We start from the raw sequence: 19,691 nt of genomic DNA on the forward strand, positions 1-19,691 counted from the left end.
TTTGCAAGATAAATCAAAAAGTATTAAGCGTAAAAATAAATGAAAATCTGTTTAAGAAACCGTAACGTTTATAGGTAAAAGCCTTTTCATATGATACCCCACTTGATATTAGTAGTAATCTTACTTTGAAAGTTGAAATTATACTAATTAATTGTTCATGAACACATTCTAATTTTTTTTTGTAATGTAACCACAAATTCACGGTTTTCGGATTTTTTCCTTTACCTGTCTTGTGCTGTAAGGGGTCTACCTATCTGCCAAATTTCATGATTCTAGGTTAACGGAAAGTCGCCTATAGGTTTTCTTGACGACAGACGGACAGACCGACAGACAGACTAACTGACAGACAGACAGACAGATCCTGTAAAGGTTCCTTTTTCCTTTTGAGGTACGGAACCCTAATAAGGTCAAGGAGACTATTATCAGATACAGCTATTGGACGAATCAATATAGTAGGGATAAATGAAAGCCCTAAGTATAAGTTTCTTGCAGTACGGCCACGTGCTTTCACGGGCGATTTCGTGAAACGAGCGGCCATATCGCTGTTGACACAAACACTTTGAGCGCGAGCGAAAACATCCTGCGTACTCGTAGAGCTATGAAGAGTATAGACAAGACATTTTTACCTTTATTTTATAACTAGATGGTGCCCGCGACTTCGAATCCCGTGGGAACTCTTTAATTTTCCGGGATAAAAAGTAGCCTATGTCCTTTCCCGGGATGTAAGCTAATTCTGTACATTCATCTGAAATTTCATCAAAATCGGTTAAACTGTTGGGCCGTGACAAGCTATCAGACAGACAGACAGACAGACACACTTTGGCATTTATAATATCAGTATGGATTATCTCAAGTTATAGTAAAACGTGTACCTACTAAGGAATAAAGAAGGTATTATCACACAATCTCTAATCGTAGTTTTAGTTCAATCAAGTTTTAAACCAATGACAATTATTATAATATAATTCTGTTAATCAAGTAGGTAATTATAAGGAAAAACATTTGTGTTCTGCCTTACTACTCTTTAAACATATTTTAAGTTTAAATTAACAGTAAAAATTATATAGCTAAGTACCAGCTCTCTGGTTTTTTTATTAATTTGAAAATTAAAATACCATTCAAGTAATACTCATTTATATTCCATTAGCGATGGCTCGCGGGTTCACTCACGTGGGAATTTCGAAAAATTTGGCTTTATTCCTTGTCTACATTATGAAGAGAACCCCTGCAAATTTTCAGATATCTAGGTTAAAGGGTTTGGGTGTTGATACACATACAGGGATAGGTACAAATTATATTATGTCCGGTCAATATTGGCGTTCCCAACATTCGTACCAATTTTTACTCTAAAAATTGGTACGAATGTTACTCGTAGGAACTATAATATAATTTATATCCCGTAGTTTGAAATAAGCTTCAGTGCGTGAGTCAGGACTTTTTATTTCATTGGTTAAACTTCTCTGTATGTTTGTAACTCTGTAAGTAGGAGCGATCATAAAACCTATACAATCTTTGTTCAGTAAACCTTATTGTACATTAAAGATGTGGCGTGCCGGTTTGCTATTGATCCTGACTGCTCAGATACAAACCGAAGGCAAGCTTGACAGTGAGGAAGATACTGGGGAATCAGGTACAATACAGTCATAAAAAAGTATCTTTTTTATGACTTTAAAAAAATACGGAGGTTGGAGTTAGTGTGAATATGGAATCTCAAAAAAACCGGTCCAGTACGAATTGGACTCGCACATGAAGGGTTCCATACCATCGTATAAAAAATGACACTTTAATTTTTTTTGTGATGCAACCACAAATTCAAGGTTTTCGGATTTTTCCCTTTACCTACTTGTGCTATAAGATATTGCTACCTACCAAATTTCATGATTCTAGGTCAACGGGAAGTACCCTGTAGGTTTTAATTCCCTTAATGGGTCTTGACAGGCAGGCAGACAGACAACGAAGTGATCCTATAAGAGCTCCTTTTTGTTTCTGGAGATACGGAACCCTGAAAAGGAGGAGATTAGAGTCAATGCCAATGTGGAGTCCCAAAAAATAAAGTGTTCACGGTTCGCGCGGCTAATTGGCACCCGGCTGCAAAATATTATTATAGAACTAGGTACCTACACTAAATTCAGATATTATAGTCTCCCACCAGACCACTCCAGAGACAATTTAGAAATCAGCTATAAATCACCAAATTGCCGTTTCTTTCGGAATTAGTTTACTTAATTTTAATCAATTACTAAACTCTAAGAAATTAACATTGACATGATAATGACAGCAGACTTTTTTCTGTTGCTAGTGGACATTTAGCTTTATTTAGGTTTGCAAATTAGGTTAACAGTTGTGCAATGCACAATTGTTTATTTCAAGCAAAAGAACTTCCAAATAATTAACCCAGTTTGTTCGACAATTAAAATAGAAAGTAACACAAAGGAAAGCTTTCAGTGCAAAATTAGTATTCTTTAAGTGGAGACGCGGCGTGTTTTCTTAATTTAATTATACTAAGACAAACACTTAGCCCTCTCCTTTGTTTCCAATTAGACAGCTTTTCCCGCTTAAAAAGCATTTCTTTTGTCATTCGACTTGTTTCACTGGACATTTCTTCGCTACCTAACAGTGTTCTGATATATTTTAAAGCAGCTTTTTCCAGTGCCTTTGTCGCATTGAGTTTCTTTTTAAATTCCCGTAGGAAGCCCTTGTTTACTGGGATAAAAAGTAACCTTAATAATTTTATTGCATTTTTATATATTTACCTGCGAGAGACCCATCAAAAACGGTTTAACAGTTTTGAAGAATAACCAGACAAACAAATAAATCGATACAAATATTAGAAAAAGATATTAATTGAGACTTGCCAACGCGTAAATAGCTATAGTAAAATAGTATCTGTCCCGGCTTTACTCACGTGTGTAGTCGACGTTAGCCCGACTAGTTTCGAACCCATACGGGGTCCTTTTTCAAGGGAGTCCGTTCGCGCACGCGCCGCGTTTTTGACTAAAGCCGGGACAGATAGTATTTAGAATGGAAATCACTCACGGTAGTTTAAACGCTAAAATAGTAAAATAGCTTCAAACTCGAATCATAAAATCCGAAATCACGGACTTTCACTTAAATTATTTAGAAATCGAAGTATATTTCTTCAAATAAACTTTTACATGTGCCTTTGAATCATCAAGTGAATCTACCGCTGCTTCGGTATATCACCAACCAAGTCTTAAGAACGAGCAAGTAACTCGGTGGTTACTTTTTCAAATATTCAATTTGCAATATTTGGTCTTTGCTGAACCAAGCAGCGAGTTAAATCTTCGATTTGTTATCATTCAATTACCTTATTTTTTATTATGTCTACACTAATATTATAAAGAGGAAAACTTTGTTTGTTTGTTTGTTTGTTTGTTTGTTTGTTTGTTTGTTTGTTTGTTTGTTTGTTTGTTTGTTTGTACTGAATAGGCTCAAAAACTACTGGACCGATTTTAAAAATTCTTTCACCATTCGAAAGCTACATTATCCACGAGTAACATAGGCTATATTTTATTTTGGAAAAAAATAGGGTTCCGTAAGATATTTGGGTTTTTCGGACACAAGGTGTAAAAAATCAACCAGAAAAGTTACTTATTTTGCGTACGCTGCCTAAACTATAAAAGATAGAACCATAAAATGTTCTAATTAATTGTAGATCTTATAAATATCTACAAAAAAGTCCGCGACACACTATACCCATCTATGTCGAGTGAGGCACAGCAACCATTTTTTTATTTAAAAATCTTGAATTTTTTTTGGACTACATTTAAACGCGTTTATTTTACTCATGCTATTAATCCTTATCAAAATAAATGATTTCATCACTAAGAACAGTTTATGGAGATAATATTTGGTCTTTGAATGATTAAAATTTGACGTTTGGTTTTGAAGTTATGGCGAAATTAAAATATTACGATTTCTGCTGCACGGCCCGTTGTATTATATAAAGAGGTAATGTCGTTAAGTTTGTTTGTAGGGGGTAATCTTTAGAACTACTGAACCGATTTTAAAAATTCTTTCACCAGTAGAAAGCTACATTATTCCTGAGTGACATAGGCTATACGGGATCTTTAAAAACCTAAATCTACGCGGGCGAAGCCGCGGGGATCAGCTATATTGTATAAAATATGCTTTTTTCAGGAGCGTAATTTTAATAGATTTTCTAAACTTGTGTAATTTGTTTAGTTTACAAAGGGTTGCTGATCATATTATTTTATCTGATATGTTGTAAATCTTAGGTGACCAGGATCTTCTTGGTGGGAAATACAACATTACAAGGAATCATATCCGGTTAAAAGAAGATATAGGTAATTATGCTTTTAAATAAATTTAAAACAATCCTTCTTTTCAGCAACTGTGGTTCTTATTTTTAACAATAATAAATGCGAAAGTGTTTGTGATGTTATTATTGTCTTGTGGGTCTGTCCTTTAGTCACGTTGCAACGGATTGACGTGATTATCGCATATGATTCTTGCAGAGTGTCATACGCTACTTTTCGTGCCCGATAATCAAAGTTTCAAATAAATTTATAAAAACCTAAATCCGCGCAGATGAAGTCACGGGCATCAACTAGTTTTATATATTATACTAGCTGACGCCCGCGACTTCCTTCGTGTGGATTTAGGTTATTAAAATCCCGGGGAACTCATTGATTTTCCGGGATGAAAAGTAGCCTATGTCACTCTCCAGGTCTTTAAATATACCCATGCAAAAAATTACGTCGATCCGTTGCGCCGTGATTGAAGGATAAACCAACAAACAAACACACTTTCGCATTTATACTGATAATAAGGGTACTGATAAACCTCCACAGAAGACCAAATTGATGACAGTGCAGAACACATAGGGGCTGCAGTCACGCAAGTGGTCAGGTATCCGTACGCCGCTGCCCTACTCAAGAATGATAGCTATGTGTGCAGTGCTATCATACTCAATACCTACTGGATGTTAACTCTCTCTAAATGCTTTGATTCGTAAGTACAGGCATAACGCATAACTGAGTTGGTTCTGCGGTAGTGAAGCGGTGCGGGAGGGGTGTGGACGCATCCCGCGACAGCTTGATTCGTCAACTTGTAACAACGGTCACCCCTCCCGCACCGAGCCTACTCAGTTATGCGATATATCTATAATATGAATTGATATAATTATAGTGACGTAGCCTTGATTATAAGCTAGCTGTAGAGCGTTTAAATCATAGCTAGTATTATGTTTAAATCGATCATCGGATATGATGCCAGTGGTAAGGATATTCTGTAGATACTTATTTATAGATGTTTTAACGTGAAGTAATATCGATGAAGTTACCGTACCTACACAAGATTGACCTTTTTTGTCTGAATGTTATTGCGCCTAACACATACAAGGAATAAGGTGGAGTTATAAAAATTTACACGGGATAGGGAATAAAAAGAATTTAACTACATTTTTGTCCAGCGATGCCGGGGGCGGTCGCTGTTTTTTAATATTTAAATAGGAAATTATAAAATGAGTTAAAATCCTTTGAAATGGTAACCTGAATATAAATACGCCATTTACACAAATTAAGGACGAAACTCATATACAACTTGAACCGCAATCTGAACTTTTTAATAAAGCCTTTGAACCCTTAACCCAGAAGTTCACGAAAATATTAATTGCAAGTGGCACCAGCTGTATAGAACCCTGTGTTAAATTATTATACTAAAATCTAATAAAATATTATGACTAAAATTTTTGTATTTAAATCAAAATTTTAGTAAAATAATAAGTCACGATATTTCTATAAAGGCAACAATATACCAAAGACGTGCAAAATATAGAGAATTGCGTTAAATATTCCTTAAACGGGTCCTTTATGGCGATTCTGTTGAGAAGGGACCGTGGAAGTACAATAAAAAGATCTCTCAGGCCGACATATGCCCTACAAATCTCAGGGAGCTTTTCTTGTCTCGAAATGAGAAGCCACATTTTGCCGACACGTACTTTTTAATACAAGCACGTTTATTTATATAATAGGGTTTTCTTACTTTTCTATTATTTTCACTCGTATGGATTTAGAATAGAATTTATTTTTATTCAAGTAAACTTTTACAAGTGCTTTTGAATCGTCAACTAGTTTAATTTACTACTGATTCGGAATGCCGTTCCTACCGAGAAGAACCAGCAAGAAACTCGGCGGTTGCTCTTTACATTTATTTGAAGCTTGTTTATCTTAAACTAGCGAATCACCCCGGCTACGCACGGTTGCAAACGAAAAGTTTATTGAGATTTTCATAAAAATCTCTTTCAAAATTCTGACTTTTCCGGTGGATTTCCAAAAAACTTCTTTAATACAAACCTTACTTCTGACTAGTATTACTGACAATAATTAGGAATACAACAAAAAAACAGCCAAATCGGTCGAGCTGTTCTCAAGTAATGATATTTCATACATGCGGCAATTGATTTTTGTATATATAGATCAAGAAATTACTTTTTACCTTTATTACCTCACTTTTCCTCCTACTATGATAAATCTATGCTTTTCCTACTATCCTTCACTAGCTATAGGAGATACACTATAACAGCAGCCCGGAACTAAATTACCTTTCTTCGTCCTACAAAATAAAATCTTACTATTTTTCCGAGAAAATTTCATTTTGCATTCATAAGATGTTTTTATGCTAATCCAAGACATTATTTTTTATACACCATTTCGCTTTACGTGCTTCATTATAATATACCATTAAATTTCCATACGAAATCTCCTATTCTTTTGTTTTAGACGCGCTATTTGTCTTGTGCCAGCAGATTGATTGTTTCGAGCCGATTGAAATGGAATCACTTATATATTCAACGACTTAATGCATTTATATGAGGCACCATAATGGTTTCATGTATATTTATTTATATACAATAGAATAATGTACCTAGTTTTGAATGTAGATTGCTTTTCTTGCCTGTATGCGTAAATTGTTCTAATTAACTAAAACAGTTACCGACGTAGTAGTACCTAACTAATCTCGATCCAACATTCTTAATCGTTATCTAGCTAAATATGTAAATCTATATGTAAATGTAATGACTATTATTATGCAGAAGGGTTTGGGAGCCCTCCGCATTATTATACTTAGAAAACCCTTATTAATAAGAAATATAATACTAATGGAAAACTATTAATGACTTCGTACGGGTAGCACTTATTCAGTTTACGCCACAGAAGCACACAGAAGGGACGATTTTTCCCGACTTAATTCACAATTATCATCATACCTGTAGTTTATTTTTGCCTGTAATTTTTTAAATATAGCCTCTTTTTGTTGATGAAACCGTATGAAAATCCGTACAATAGTTACTGAAATTAACTCGATCAAACACGAACTCAGCACGGCGTGGGACTCTTATTTAGTATAGGTACTAAGTAATACGAAGCAAAGAAAAAATTACTCAGTTGAACCCTGAACTCGGAAAGAGTTCATAGTAATAAAATCCACAATCAATTTGCCTTCAAACTTCAATACCCCTTTTCGGTGCATAAGCGAATTAATAAAAATTCAATTTAAATTATTTTACAACTTTAATTCATAGCTACTACCGGACCGTACTATAAGTATTAAAGCGTTCAAAGCATTTCAGAAACTTAATTTGTTAGCGTTTTGTAGGAACGGGTCAGAGAATTAAAGTACCTATTTCAATGGAAACACTTCTTTGAAGAAACTTAAATTGTTTAACATTCATGGCAATAATTAAACGAGCAACATTTGTACACTTCTGAAGAGCACTGGTATCCGCATTATATGACTTTAGGTTTTGTCCGCAACTTCGATTGTATGCATTTTGCATATTACTCTACGTGGCTGCGAAAGCTCCCGTCAAAATAAGTTCAACAATTTAGAAGATTATCTCTAACAAAATGGCAACTGACTTTTGACTCACGACAAACATCTCAATTTGATTTTTCGTAAAGATTTGGAGTTAAGGGCGCTGAAAAGTTATTAAATTGACAATTAAAATCAATTTCTTAGAAATAACATTACATCAATGAAAACGTCTATACTTTATAATTCGTTCAGAAAGAAAGGAAGGAAACTTTCTAATGGCTGTACAGCGAACAGGTCGTGAATTTGGTGTTGTCGAAATTTTCAATGTTATCTTATTTACCAACAGGAACATCATATCGTCGTACGTAACTCACAGATACCTCGGCAATTACACAATTCGAGTTGGCAGCTCTTACAATAACAAAGAAGGCGCAATCTCAAAGGTAAATTTACATTTATATATTCTTGTTCTACATGACTTACATTTCCATCAAAGTAGTCCTTTGTAAGAATTTGACCAGCTCACTGGCACTGTGGTTAGCCAGTTAGTTAGTGGTGGCTGGGTTGAACCAAAGGCCTGAAGTAAACCGAAAATATGAGATGAATAGAGATACGAAGCATCTCAGTGATGGTCATTTGACATAGAGTACTTTTTGTCTCGGGAAATGAAACGGGTTTTTTCTAAAGCAAATTCTACGGCGGACAAAGTCGCAGGCACCATCTAGTGTATTTTAATGAAATTCGTATCAATGTGTGTGGTTTGGCGTCGAGGGACTCAACCTTCCCTACGCAGTGGACTCAACCGTAACCTTGCTTTTATAATCCTTTATCGCCTTCCCGTTTCCGTCAAAGGCTATATTTCAACAACAGTGTTACTGTTATATTTGAGTTTTACTTTAGTCTAGTTTTCTCTATTATGTCCATATATTGATGCAATGATAAACCCATATCTATAGCACTATGCAAAATTTAATTCTGTGTTTTGTCATTTTTACCTATTTACAGACACAACACGTATTTTGAGATTTCGATTTCTTACCAAACTCTAACTTTGACCTAAAGACGAGCTGTTTACTGAATACAAAAGTAATAGAGATTCAAATAGACTACCGCAATAATTGTAAATTAAAGAAGAATAAATTATAATAAAAGGTGATGAATCATTTTCTGTTTTAGATCAAAATGCTTATAAACAACTTCGATTTGAAAGTGTCAGCGGTCAAATTACAAAAGCCATTGGAATTTACTTCTCAAATCCAATCAGTACTTTTACCTAAGCCAGATGAGGAAGCTTCTTTGGGTTACCTCGCTTCTATGATCGCTTGGACTCCTACTGGGGTAAGCATACATGCTAATTGTAGATATAACACATTCATAGTAGTAAACTTACTGTTCAATTTATACATATCAAAGGACTTGTCTATACGTAATATTTAAAGGACTTTTCCTGACTAACTAACTGCTCTATTAATACTTAGCCCAAACCGCTGGTGTTAAAAACTTTTGAAAGTGGATTCCTTTCATAACGTAAGTACCACTCTAATTAGCGGCTGAAAGTCCGCTCAAACGTTACCGTCTTTTTTCATGTTATAGGTATTAATGAAAATTGGCAATTGAACTTTTGGTAAAAAATTAAGAAATACATGTTTTAGGAGTTTCGGAGATTCCACTTCCGCCCAATTTTTAAAAACTCCACGCGTGCGAAGCCGGGGCAGGTCGGCTTGTACTCATAGATAAGAAACATTTCACGGGATACCCATGTCCTTTAAATTACTTTAACCTTTTCAAACATAGAAATCATATTTAAGTATTCTGTTCTATCAATTTCCTTGATCTATTGTTCCAGCATATCAGGGTGGTAAATACACCTGTCATCGATTCGTCCATCTGCGAGTCATCGACAAAGCTACTACCGGGGCGATACGTGTGTTTCGGTGGCGTGCAGGATCCTAATCGTCATTTTTGTAGAGTAAGTGAATACATTATTGACTTACCAACGAATTTACGGTTTAAAGGTACATTTTAAACTAACGAAATAATAGTTACTTACCAACTTTTAAGTTTTGGTTTGGGGGAAAATCACTATATTACAAATGCGAAAGTGTGTTTGTTTGCTGGTTTATTGGTCGAATTGGCAGAAGTTTAGGCTTTAACTAGTAAGTATAATATAAATAGCCAATTATGAATTTAGGCAAAACTGGATGTATTTTGTTTTGTGGAAAAGTACAAAGCCTTTGGGTTTTTCAACAAAAAAAAACATGAAACTGACACATGAATAACATGAAACTTAGAACGCGAACAAAAAATACATAAAGATCGTAAGAACCTTACTAAAACATTTTCAATAATATACTTAGTAGTATACAGCTGCACATTGAGTGTTCTGATAATATTGATATTACGAGTATGTACAAACAAACTATTTCCTGCTCTATGTTGAGATGAATTTAAATGCGAGGAAATTCAATATTTTCTACCATCTTATATTTCCTAGTGATCTAAAATGTACTCCGTAGATATCTTGGGACATAAAAATGCCCCGTGTTTCGTAATATAGGTAAGAAGATGTTATGAATTCATGACTGATATACGATATCCTTACATGGAAAATATTATGTTTGTTGGGGTCGTAAAAGTTGCCGGTCATTAAATACAACAGAATGCAATTATTTTTATTAAAATAATGTAAGGCGCCTTTGAAAAATCAATTTTTTTACCTCTAGTATTGATGGTTTGGAATACCTTTTTGCTGAGACTGAGAAGAATCTTAGCAGTCGCTCTGTTCAAACGTTCATTAGCTACAATATTTATTATTGACATTTGTAGATTATGTATTTTAATTGCAGTCTCGTGTTTAAATTACTGATTGCGAGTCATATCCTATGATAGATTTAAATCTTTTTAGGGTTACTAAAAACTACTTTTTTGTTTTACAGAAAGACAACGGCGGAGCAGTAATCCAGAACAACACATTGATAGCCATTTCATCCTTCTTACACACATGTGCTCTCTACACAAAAACACATGCGTTCCCAAAAGTGTCCAGTTTTTCACGATGGCTGGACAGTGTTATATGGGATGAAAACAATCGCCCGACGACGACTATGACGAAACCTAGTAGTACAGTAAGTACTCAAAGTATTCCTTTAAACACAACGGAATCTGCCGACATTAATACGTATGTCGACCCAAGAAAATATATGCTTACTCTACCTTTCGATCCTATAAATGTTCCGCTCGAGCCAGCAGGAGACAATTCCGTGATTCCTCGTATGAGCTTATATGAATCCTATCTGCAGAATTTGGCGAAAACAAAGACGTCCACGACAACTGATCCGAATAAAATATATGAAAAGAAAGAATGGCTGGAAAAGTTCGGGAAATCTATTTTGATGATACCAGCTCAAGTGCTAAAAAAGAAATACGATAAATATGACTATTGATGAACGGGACTGATAAACGACAAAGTGTGTATTTTATTTAAGTATATTAAAAAATAAAACTAGCTGTTTCCCCGCGACTTTTTTTGCGTGGATATAGAGCTTTTTTCTTGTTATTTCGCAAAATCTTTTCTTAATCCGCAGACTTATCCTATAGTATAGAGTATGTATAATATACTCGTAGTTTATAGAAAAAACTTGCTGTTTGAGCTGCGCATTTATAAGTCAGTCAATCAGTTTCTCCTTTTTGGTATATATACAGGAAGATTTTTTTGGTTTTGCACATTTTTTTTATGTTGTATAGAAACGAAATTTAATTAAGTAACACGTATTTTTAATTTTACTTAAGAATACCAAAGTTATCGTTTACCACTTTTGAACAGACGATTAGGGTCACCCTACAAACGTTATCTTCAGCTGTTGATTAAATACACGCACTCACACCCGGTTACGCGCGTGGCGGCCATTGACCTCTGCGCGCTTTAATATCGTCTAAAATGCGAACTTGGTGCTTTGTTTACGAATAGCATGACCATAATTTGCTTATTTTAAGGTAAAAAAAGTATTTCAAAAAAGGTACAAAATTATGAATGGAAATGTATTGTATTAACGATACAGAACCACCAAAAAAATTGTGCAAAACCAAAAAAATCTTCCTGTATATACTTTGCATTGTTTAAAAGCTGGAAAGGAAAGTATCTGATTCTTATAAGAATTAGACCTATTCAGTGTCCTACTAAACCCGGTGACTTTAATTTGGTAAATTAAATGAATGACAAAGTTGATATTTCGCTTAAAACCCTCTTAAGTATATAATATCCTTCATTCATTCATGAAGAAAAACACGTACATGCTAAAGAGCCTAGAGTTCTCCATAATGTTCTCAAAGGTGTGTGAAGTCTGCCAATCCGCACTTGCCCAGCGTGGTGAACTAGGGTCAAGTCCCTTTCTCTTTGAGAGGAGGCTCGTGCTCAGTAATGAGCCGGTAATGAGTTTGTGATGATGATGAATTATCCATACTTAACATTACAAATGCGAAAGTGTGTCTGTCTGTCTGTCTGCTAGCTTTTCACGGCCTAACAATTTAATCGATTTTGATGAAATTTGGTACAGAGTTAGCTTACATCCCGGGGACGTACATAGGCTACCCCGGATAATACAAGAGTTCCCACGGGATTCTTGAAGGCCCATCCGATTAACCGACTTATATGTATTTGATACAGAGGTAGCTTGCGACCCGGAAATTAACATAGGCATTATCCTGGAAAATCAAAGAGATCCCACTGGTTTTTTAAAATACATAAATCCACGCGGACGAAATGGCGGGATTCATCTAGTAATATTATATTATACCTATAGCAAAAAGAAAATTGATGAATAAAAGCTGCGACGTTTGAAGAGTTTGTCCGCAGTGGTAGTAAGTAGGTTTTTATGTTTTTATGATGAAAGATGTTATATTTTTAGCGACCTATCTGGCTTGTGATGGAAAGTTTCTAAGCTGAATATGCTTTCTGTTATTTATAAGAGTAGGGAATTGTTATTGTAGGGTTTTAAGCTTTAAATCATACCCAGAATAATATTCATAACATGCTCTGCTAAGTGTATTATTAATATACGTACAGTAATGTGGACGCGTATTATGTAACGAGCGTATATCAAATATTAAAATCCAATTTGCTAACACACACAAGGCATTATGTGTACCGTCCTAATTAAATAGGTCCCCGAGAAGTCCGCGAGAGGTTCTTGTATACAATAAGGAAACATTTTTGTAGGGATCCGTAAGCATAAATAGCTGTACTTACTTTTAACAATATGGAAGGTGCTGATTTGTCTTCTTTTCCAAATAGTACAAAAGAAAGTCGCACTGCGCATTTATCTATGTATTTGTATAACTTCAAAACTTATAAGTAGATTTCGATGTTTTTTATATAATTTTTAAGATGCAATGGAAAGTTACCCTTCAGCTGTTCTTCTTTCTGTTTTCTACAGTATAAATTATATTTCTCTTCTTCTTACCCTGCTCATTACTTCCTTCTCATTTATGTAAAGTTAGAGCCTTTAAATAGCGTAGATAGCAGCCGCTGTTTACTATGCATCCGTAGTTTAATGATATTTGCATACATAAACATAAAAACACAGAATGTCAGTGCAAACCCGTTCCGCTCGTTAGGCAAGCTGCCAATGATTGTAAAACATGGCCTCCCTTAATTGCTCCCCAGTGGTGCTGGTGTATATAATATATGCATCGATGCATCGATACACGACACTATTATCGATAAATTCTTGTGGGATGTTATATGGATATGTTACTTTGTTGTACCGGTAAGCAAAGTCCAGCCAAAAGCAAATTAAATTTAGTTTGTCTTGCAGATCTTGAGTAATAAATAAATAATTTATGTGTAAGCCGGCTAAAACCTCACCTTTAGCTGGCCTTAGTACAATCATTTTATAACAAATACACTGACTTGCACGTATTTGCAGTTCTGATATAACGTTGCGCGCGACTCTTGCACCTTTTTGGGTCGTGGCAGGTACACAAAAGCAGGCGTTTACTTACGGATGTCCATGATATACAAGGAACCATATATTTAATATGCTATAACACTACTATATCACAGTCCGGCGCGTGCGTGGTGACGATCGGTCGTGTTCATAGTTCTGTCGTAACTCGTAGTGCATGCAGTACATACGTATAGTGATCACCGATAAAAATGTATTTCTGACGTATGGTCCAATCCATAAGCGATGGCGGGCCAAGTCATAGTTGACGAGTTTTTATGTTTCGTACAAAACAAAATAGATATTTTAGATGAGCTTAGTATCATACAAATCTGTGCTACTAACTACACCGATGTGGAAATAGAAACTGGCAAAAGTACCCTATACAGTGTATGCACCCATGACTTGAGAAATATTCATCGAAAGGGTGACGACAAAAAGAAGAAATGTATCAAGGATGTAATCAAGCTGTTGAAGGAAGTAGACCCAAAAAGTTTACCAAATTTCGTGGCACGGGATCTGAGTCGGCTTCCACCTGTGTCTTTTGATTATGTGGACGTCACTCGATTATTAAAAGATATGTCAATTATGAAAACTGAGCTCATGGAACTCAAAACGCAATTCATTACCGAGCTTAAGGAAATTCGTACATCGTGTCAAGAGCGTAATGAGAGTACTCCCCGGGTATCGGTGTCACCGGAGAGAACTAATTCTACTTCGCCATCTAAAACGCTTCAGCCTGTAGCGGTACCATCGCCTACACGCACACAAGCGAACGGTGCAGAAACAGTGCATACGCCAAGTTATCGCGACATCGTGTTTAACTCTAATCATCCGCGCCGAGCGACAAGCGCACGTATGCAAGGCATGCGTTCGGGTCAAACTGGCTTAGCACCGACTACTAACTTAGTGGCGGCGAGCGACGCATCAAGTAAAATTACTGAATTACCGCCGGAAAATAAGACCGATTCATTTACTGTTGTGGTAAATAAGAAACGAAAATCAAAAAATATGCGTGGCACTTCGGACACAGAGTGTAGAATACAGGTAGCTGACTCCCAATGCTCCATATATGTATCGCGAGCGAAAAAGTCGGTTACTGTGAACGACATCTTGGAGCATATTTCAGACAGAGGGGAACAATGCATCAGTGTCGAGCAACTTAAGCAAAATAAAGAAACGTCTTTTAATTCGTTTAAAATTACTATACCTGCCAGCAGGCTGGGAACCTTTTTGGATGGAAAGTTTTGGCCTGCTGGTTTGGTGTTTAGAAGATATAAAGAACGCTTCACCAATACCGCTACTAAACACACCAGACTATGACAGTACATCAAACAAATATAAAGTCAACTTTAGCTAATATTAAAATGGTCTCATTGAATTGTCGCTCAATTAAGCGGTCTGTAGAACATGTGCGTTCCTTGTGTCGAGAGGCGGACATCGTAGCCCTTCAGGAGACGTGGCTCCTCCCACACGATCTTGACTTTATACACCAAATTGATGACAACTTTGGCTGTTACGCGAAATCATCAGTTGACACTGCGGCTGGCGTACTGCGGGGGCGACCGTATGGAGGCCTAGCTCTGTTATGGCGGAAATCTGTTTTTCCTACTGCTTCTATAGTGGAGTGCCCTACGGACAGGTTAGCAGCGGTGCGACTAGAGCTGGGCAATCACCGTCAGTTACTAATTATAAACGTTTATATGCCGACGGACGTGGAAGAAAACTTGACCGAATTTACTACCAATCTTGCGAATGTAATGGCTATTATTGATGACAACGAAACGGAAACTGCATTTGCTTTAGGAGATTTCAATGCCCATTGCATCTCCAGGTTTGGTGACGAGCTTACTTTGTTTTGTGCGGAGCACTCCTTAGAGTGTGTGGATTATGAGTTTTTAGGAAAGAACTCGTCCACGTATACATATGTTAGTGATGCCAGTGGCGTGACGCGGTGGCTCGACCATTGCATAGGGACAAGTGCCGCGCGGAGAACGGTCACCGCTGTAACCGTAGATTATGACGTGGGGTGGTCGGACCACCTTCCACTGATAATTACATGTAATTTTGACGTAGTTGTAAGTAAAATTATTAGTGAAAATAGAAGCTTAGTAAATAAAGTTAAATGGGGTCAACGAAATCCTCATCAGATTAGTATGTACAATAAATATTGCTGTGATAATCTAAAAAATGTTACTTATTCTAGTCAATGTTTAAACTGTGATAATTTTACTTGCACTGAACACTTATTTTTAATAGATAGTTATTATGATGAAATTGTAAGTATTTTAAGAAGAGCTGCTATTTTAAGTTTCGATTCGCACTGCGATGGTAATAGGAAACGGAAACAAGTGGTGGGTTGGAACTACCACGTGAGCCAAAGTCATAAAATAGCTCGACTATATTACTTAAGTTGGTTGGAGAGTGGCAGGCCGACAGCCGGTCCAGTCTACAATGATATGGTAAATAGTCGTAGAAAATTCAAAAGTCAACTTAAATGGTGTCAGAACAACCAAGATCAGATTAGAATGAACATTTTAGCTGCACATAGAGTAGATAAAAATTTTCCAAAATTTTGGCAAGCAACAAAGAGGTTGCAAAATAAACCCCGGTTGCCACATAGTGTTGAAAATATAATTGAACAGAGGGAAATTTCCGAATTATTTGCCAGTCATTTTAAGGTGAAACCACTTAACGTTGAAGGAGCTGAGCATAATACGTACGACACTTCCCCGTCGGACACGCAGACTGAGACCCTACAATTCTCACCTAAAGATATTGTTGACGTGATAAGAAAAATGACACGTGGGAAGTCTCCGGGTCACGATGGATTGAGTGTCGAGCATATGCTCAACGCTAGCGAAGATATTAGCCAAGTTTTGTGTACGCTTTTCAATTTATGTATTAAATTTAATTACTTACCTAAGAATCTAATGAAGACCGTGGTGGTTCCAATCCCCAAAAACAAAACCGGAGACTTGTCTAAATTGAGCAATTATAGACCCATATCACTGGGTACTATAATTGGTAAAATATTCGAAAGACTTTTACATCCGATTCTTATGAAAAATGTTAGTATCGACGATGCGCAATTTGGTTTTCGTGCCAATGTCTCAACCGATTCTGCTATTTTCAGCTTGAAAAACACTGTCAAATATTATACTAACAGAGACACTAGTATATATGCCTGTTTTTTGGACCTAAGCCGAGCTTTTGACCTGGTAAATTATAATTTGCTATGGTCGAAACTCAACAAGCATAAAGTGCCATCTAATGTTATAAATCTTTTGAGATATTGGTACGAAAACCAAAGCAACAAGGTAAAATGGGGCGACACACTTTCTAACGACTATAGGTTAGAATGTGGTGTACGCCAGGGCGGGTTAACATCGCCGGACCTTTTCAACATTTATGTGAACAGCCTGATAGAGGAACTGAGAAGCACCAAAATCGGTTGTCATGTCGGCGGAGTTTGTATTAACAATTTAAGTTACGCTGATGATATGGTGCTACTCAGTCCCTCTATCAAGGGGCTACGGAAGTTGTTAAGTATTTGTGAAAAATACGCTTTAAGTCATGGACTTAAATATAACGTTTCCAAAACGGAAATGATGGTATTTAGATGTGGAAAGGGTCCGGACAGTGTCCCTCCAGTGTATATGAATGGTGTGGAAATCCGGAGGGTGGCGACGTTTAAGTATCTTGGCCACATCTTGACGGAGAATCTCAGTGACGATAAGGACATCGAGCGCGAGAGGAGGGCGCTTGCCGTAAGATGCAACATGATCGCGCGTAGATTTTTCCGCTGCAATGAACAAGTTAAGAACACTCTTTTCAGAGCGTTCTGTCAAAACCTGTACACTTGCCAACTATGGTTTAACTACACAAGACGCTCGTATGGTGCCATCAGGGTGCAGTACAATGATGCCTACCGCATCCTGATGAAACTACCACGATTTTGTAGTGCGTCCATCATGTTCGCATCAGCAAGAATGCCCGACTTCTTCGCGATTATTCGCTCCAGAATAGCTTCCTTTTGGGAGCGACTACGCCACTCTAATAATGAGATTCTCCGGGCGATGTGTGAGCACTTGGATGTCGCCATCTACCGGTATTGGTTGACGCAGCATCGCAGTGCGAATCGAAAATAATGATAGAAATACTATACAATAATACATTATTGTACTTATTTTTGTTATTACTTTTACTGTAGATTTTAATTATTTTTATTTTATTTATAATTTTATTGACTTTTGTAATAATATGGGTACATTTTGCCTGAAATAAAGAACATTATTATTATTATTATTATTATTATTATAATCCGCTCTCTCATTGCTAAACATGCAAGAAAAGCAAGCGAGTAAGCAATACACACCACCACTCAGATCATCCAAATCGGCGCGATCTTCCATCCTTTCAGCGGATTATAGCACATCAAGCCATCACACCTTAAGTTTCCTCATGCACCATAACATTCATAAAATGCAAGAAATACTCAGTGCATATTTTCTTCACAAGTTTCTAAGTATGCGCGCTTGGCAACAATAACAATAATTCAAAATACGAAGCAAGAAATTTATTTAATGGCCAAGGCGAGGAAAAGCTCTGCAATTATTTATAGGCGAGGGAAACCGTTAAAATACACTCTCTTTTAATGATAGCGTATGCTGTTACGATCTCATTATATTTTGTCATGTTGTTATATTTGTTTTACTAGTATATATATTACTAATTACTATACGCTCTCGTGAGAATTTTGAAAAATCTGGTCTTATTCCTTATCTACATTATAAAGGGTACTTCTGAAATTATACACAATTTCAGCTTTCTTGGTCCATGGATTAGGACTGGGCGTTGATGAGTCAGTCAGTGAGTCAGTACTTTTTATATGTATAGATTTAAAGAAAATTAAATTTGATTCTTTATTTTGCATAGAGTGCGTGTGCGTTCATTTACAAAAGTTTGTCTCGCTTTAAAAATATGCAAAAAATAATAATAATGTAGATATGAAATAAGGCCAGATTTTGTGAATTTCGACGACCTCCCTGGCGCAGTGGTGAGCGCTGTGGTCTTAATAGTGGGAGGTCCCGGGTTCGATTCCTGGCAGGGGTTTGGAATTTTATAATTTCTAAATTTCTGGTCTGGTCTAGTGGGAGGCTTCGGCCGTGGCTAGTTACCACCCTACCGACAAAGCCGTGCCGCCAAGCGATTTAGCGTTCCGGTACGATGCCGTATAGAAACCAAAGGGGTATGGGTTTAAAAAAAAACTGCCATACCCTTTCCAGGTTAGCCCGCTATCATCTTAGACTGCATCATCACTTACCACCAGGTGAGATTGCAGTCAAGGGCTAACTTGTATCTGAATTTAAAAAAAAAAAAAAATTTACTCGGAATACCGAATAAAGAGGATATATATTTTCGCCGAGCGATGCCGTGGTCGCTGGTCATAAAATAATGCAGATCTGGGCAGTAATAGAACCTGGGACCTTCCAAGTTTAAATTCTACTGCTTCACTAAGGGTGCTCAAAAGGGAAATAAATAAAAGCGTAACAATCCAAAACGGGTATCAGAGGCTTCCTATTCCGAATGTAAAAATAAAGCACTTCATATTCCTATATTGCGTTTGGAACAAAGGCTCTTGGAGCTTTGTAGTTGTACACTACAGACTGTGCCTGCAAAACGAAATTTGGTTTAAAGTGTCTGTTGCACATTTTTATTTCTTTTTATTTTTCGCACTAAGGGGATGATTATTTAATGAAGTTTGTATCTTATAATGGAACAATCATTTTCAACGCATCAACGCATCACATCCCATCAGGTATTTGGAGAGTGATTCAACATAAAGCAAATACTGGTATTATTATTTTTATCTAAATATATAAAAGAAAAAGGTGACTGACTGACTGACTGACTGACTGACTGATCTATCAACGAACAGCTCAAACT

At 36.5% G+C, this 19,691-nt stretch overlaps 2 protein-coding genes across 3 annotated transcripts in view; one reads left to right on the top strand and one right to left on the bottom strand.

Annotated features, from left to right (window-relative positions):
* Dpp10 (Dipeptidyl peptidase 10) overlaps nucleotides 1-19,691 on the bottom strand; it is a 124,099-nt gene that overhangs the window by 78,658 nt on the left and 25,750 nt on the right. The window lies entirely within an intron of this gene.
* On the top strand, nucleotides 1,486-11,255 carry LOC117983609 (trypsin 3A1-like). Its single transcript, XM_034970223.2, has 7 exons — nucleotides 1,486-1,630; nucleotides 4,260-4,328; nucleotides 4,836-4,995; nucleotides 8,147-8,243; nucleotides 8,977-9,138; nucleotides 9,647-9,769; nucleotides 10,737-11,255. The coding sequence occupies exons 1-7, from the start codon at nucleotides 1,543-1,545 to the stop codon at nucleotides 11,241-11,243; spliced, it is 1,206 nt and encodes a 401-aa protein (XP_034826114.1). The 5' UTR covers nucleotides 1,486-1,542; the 3' UTR covers nucleotides 11,244-11,255.

The sequence above is a fragment of the Maniola hyperantus genome, chromosome 7 (assembly GCF_902806685.2).
Source record: "Maniola hyperantus chromosome 7, iAphHyp1.2, whole genome shotgun sequence".
Lineage (NCBI taxonomy): Eukaryota > Metazoa > Arthropoda > Insecta > Lepidoptera > Nymphalidae > Maniola > Maniola hyperantus.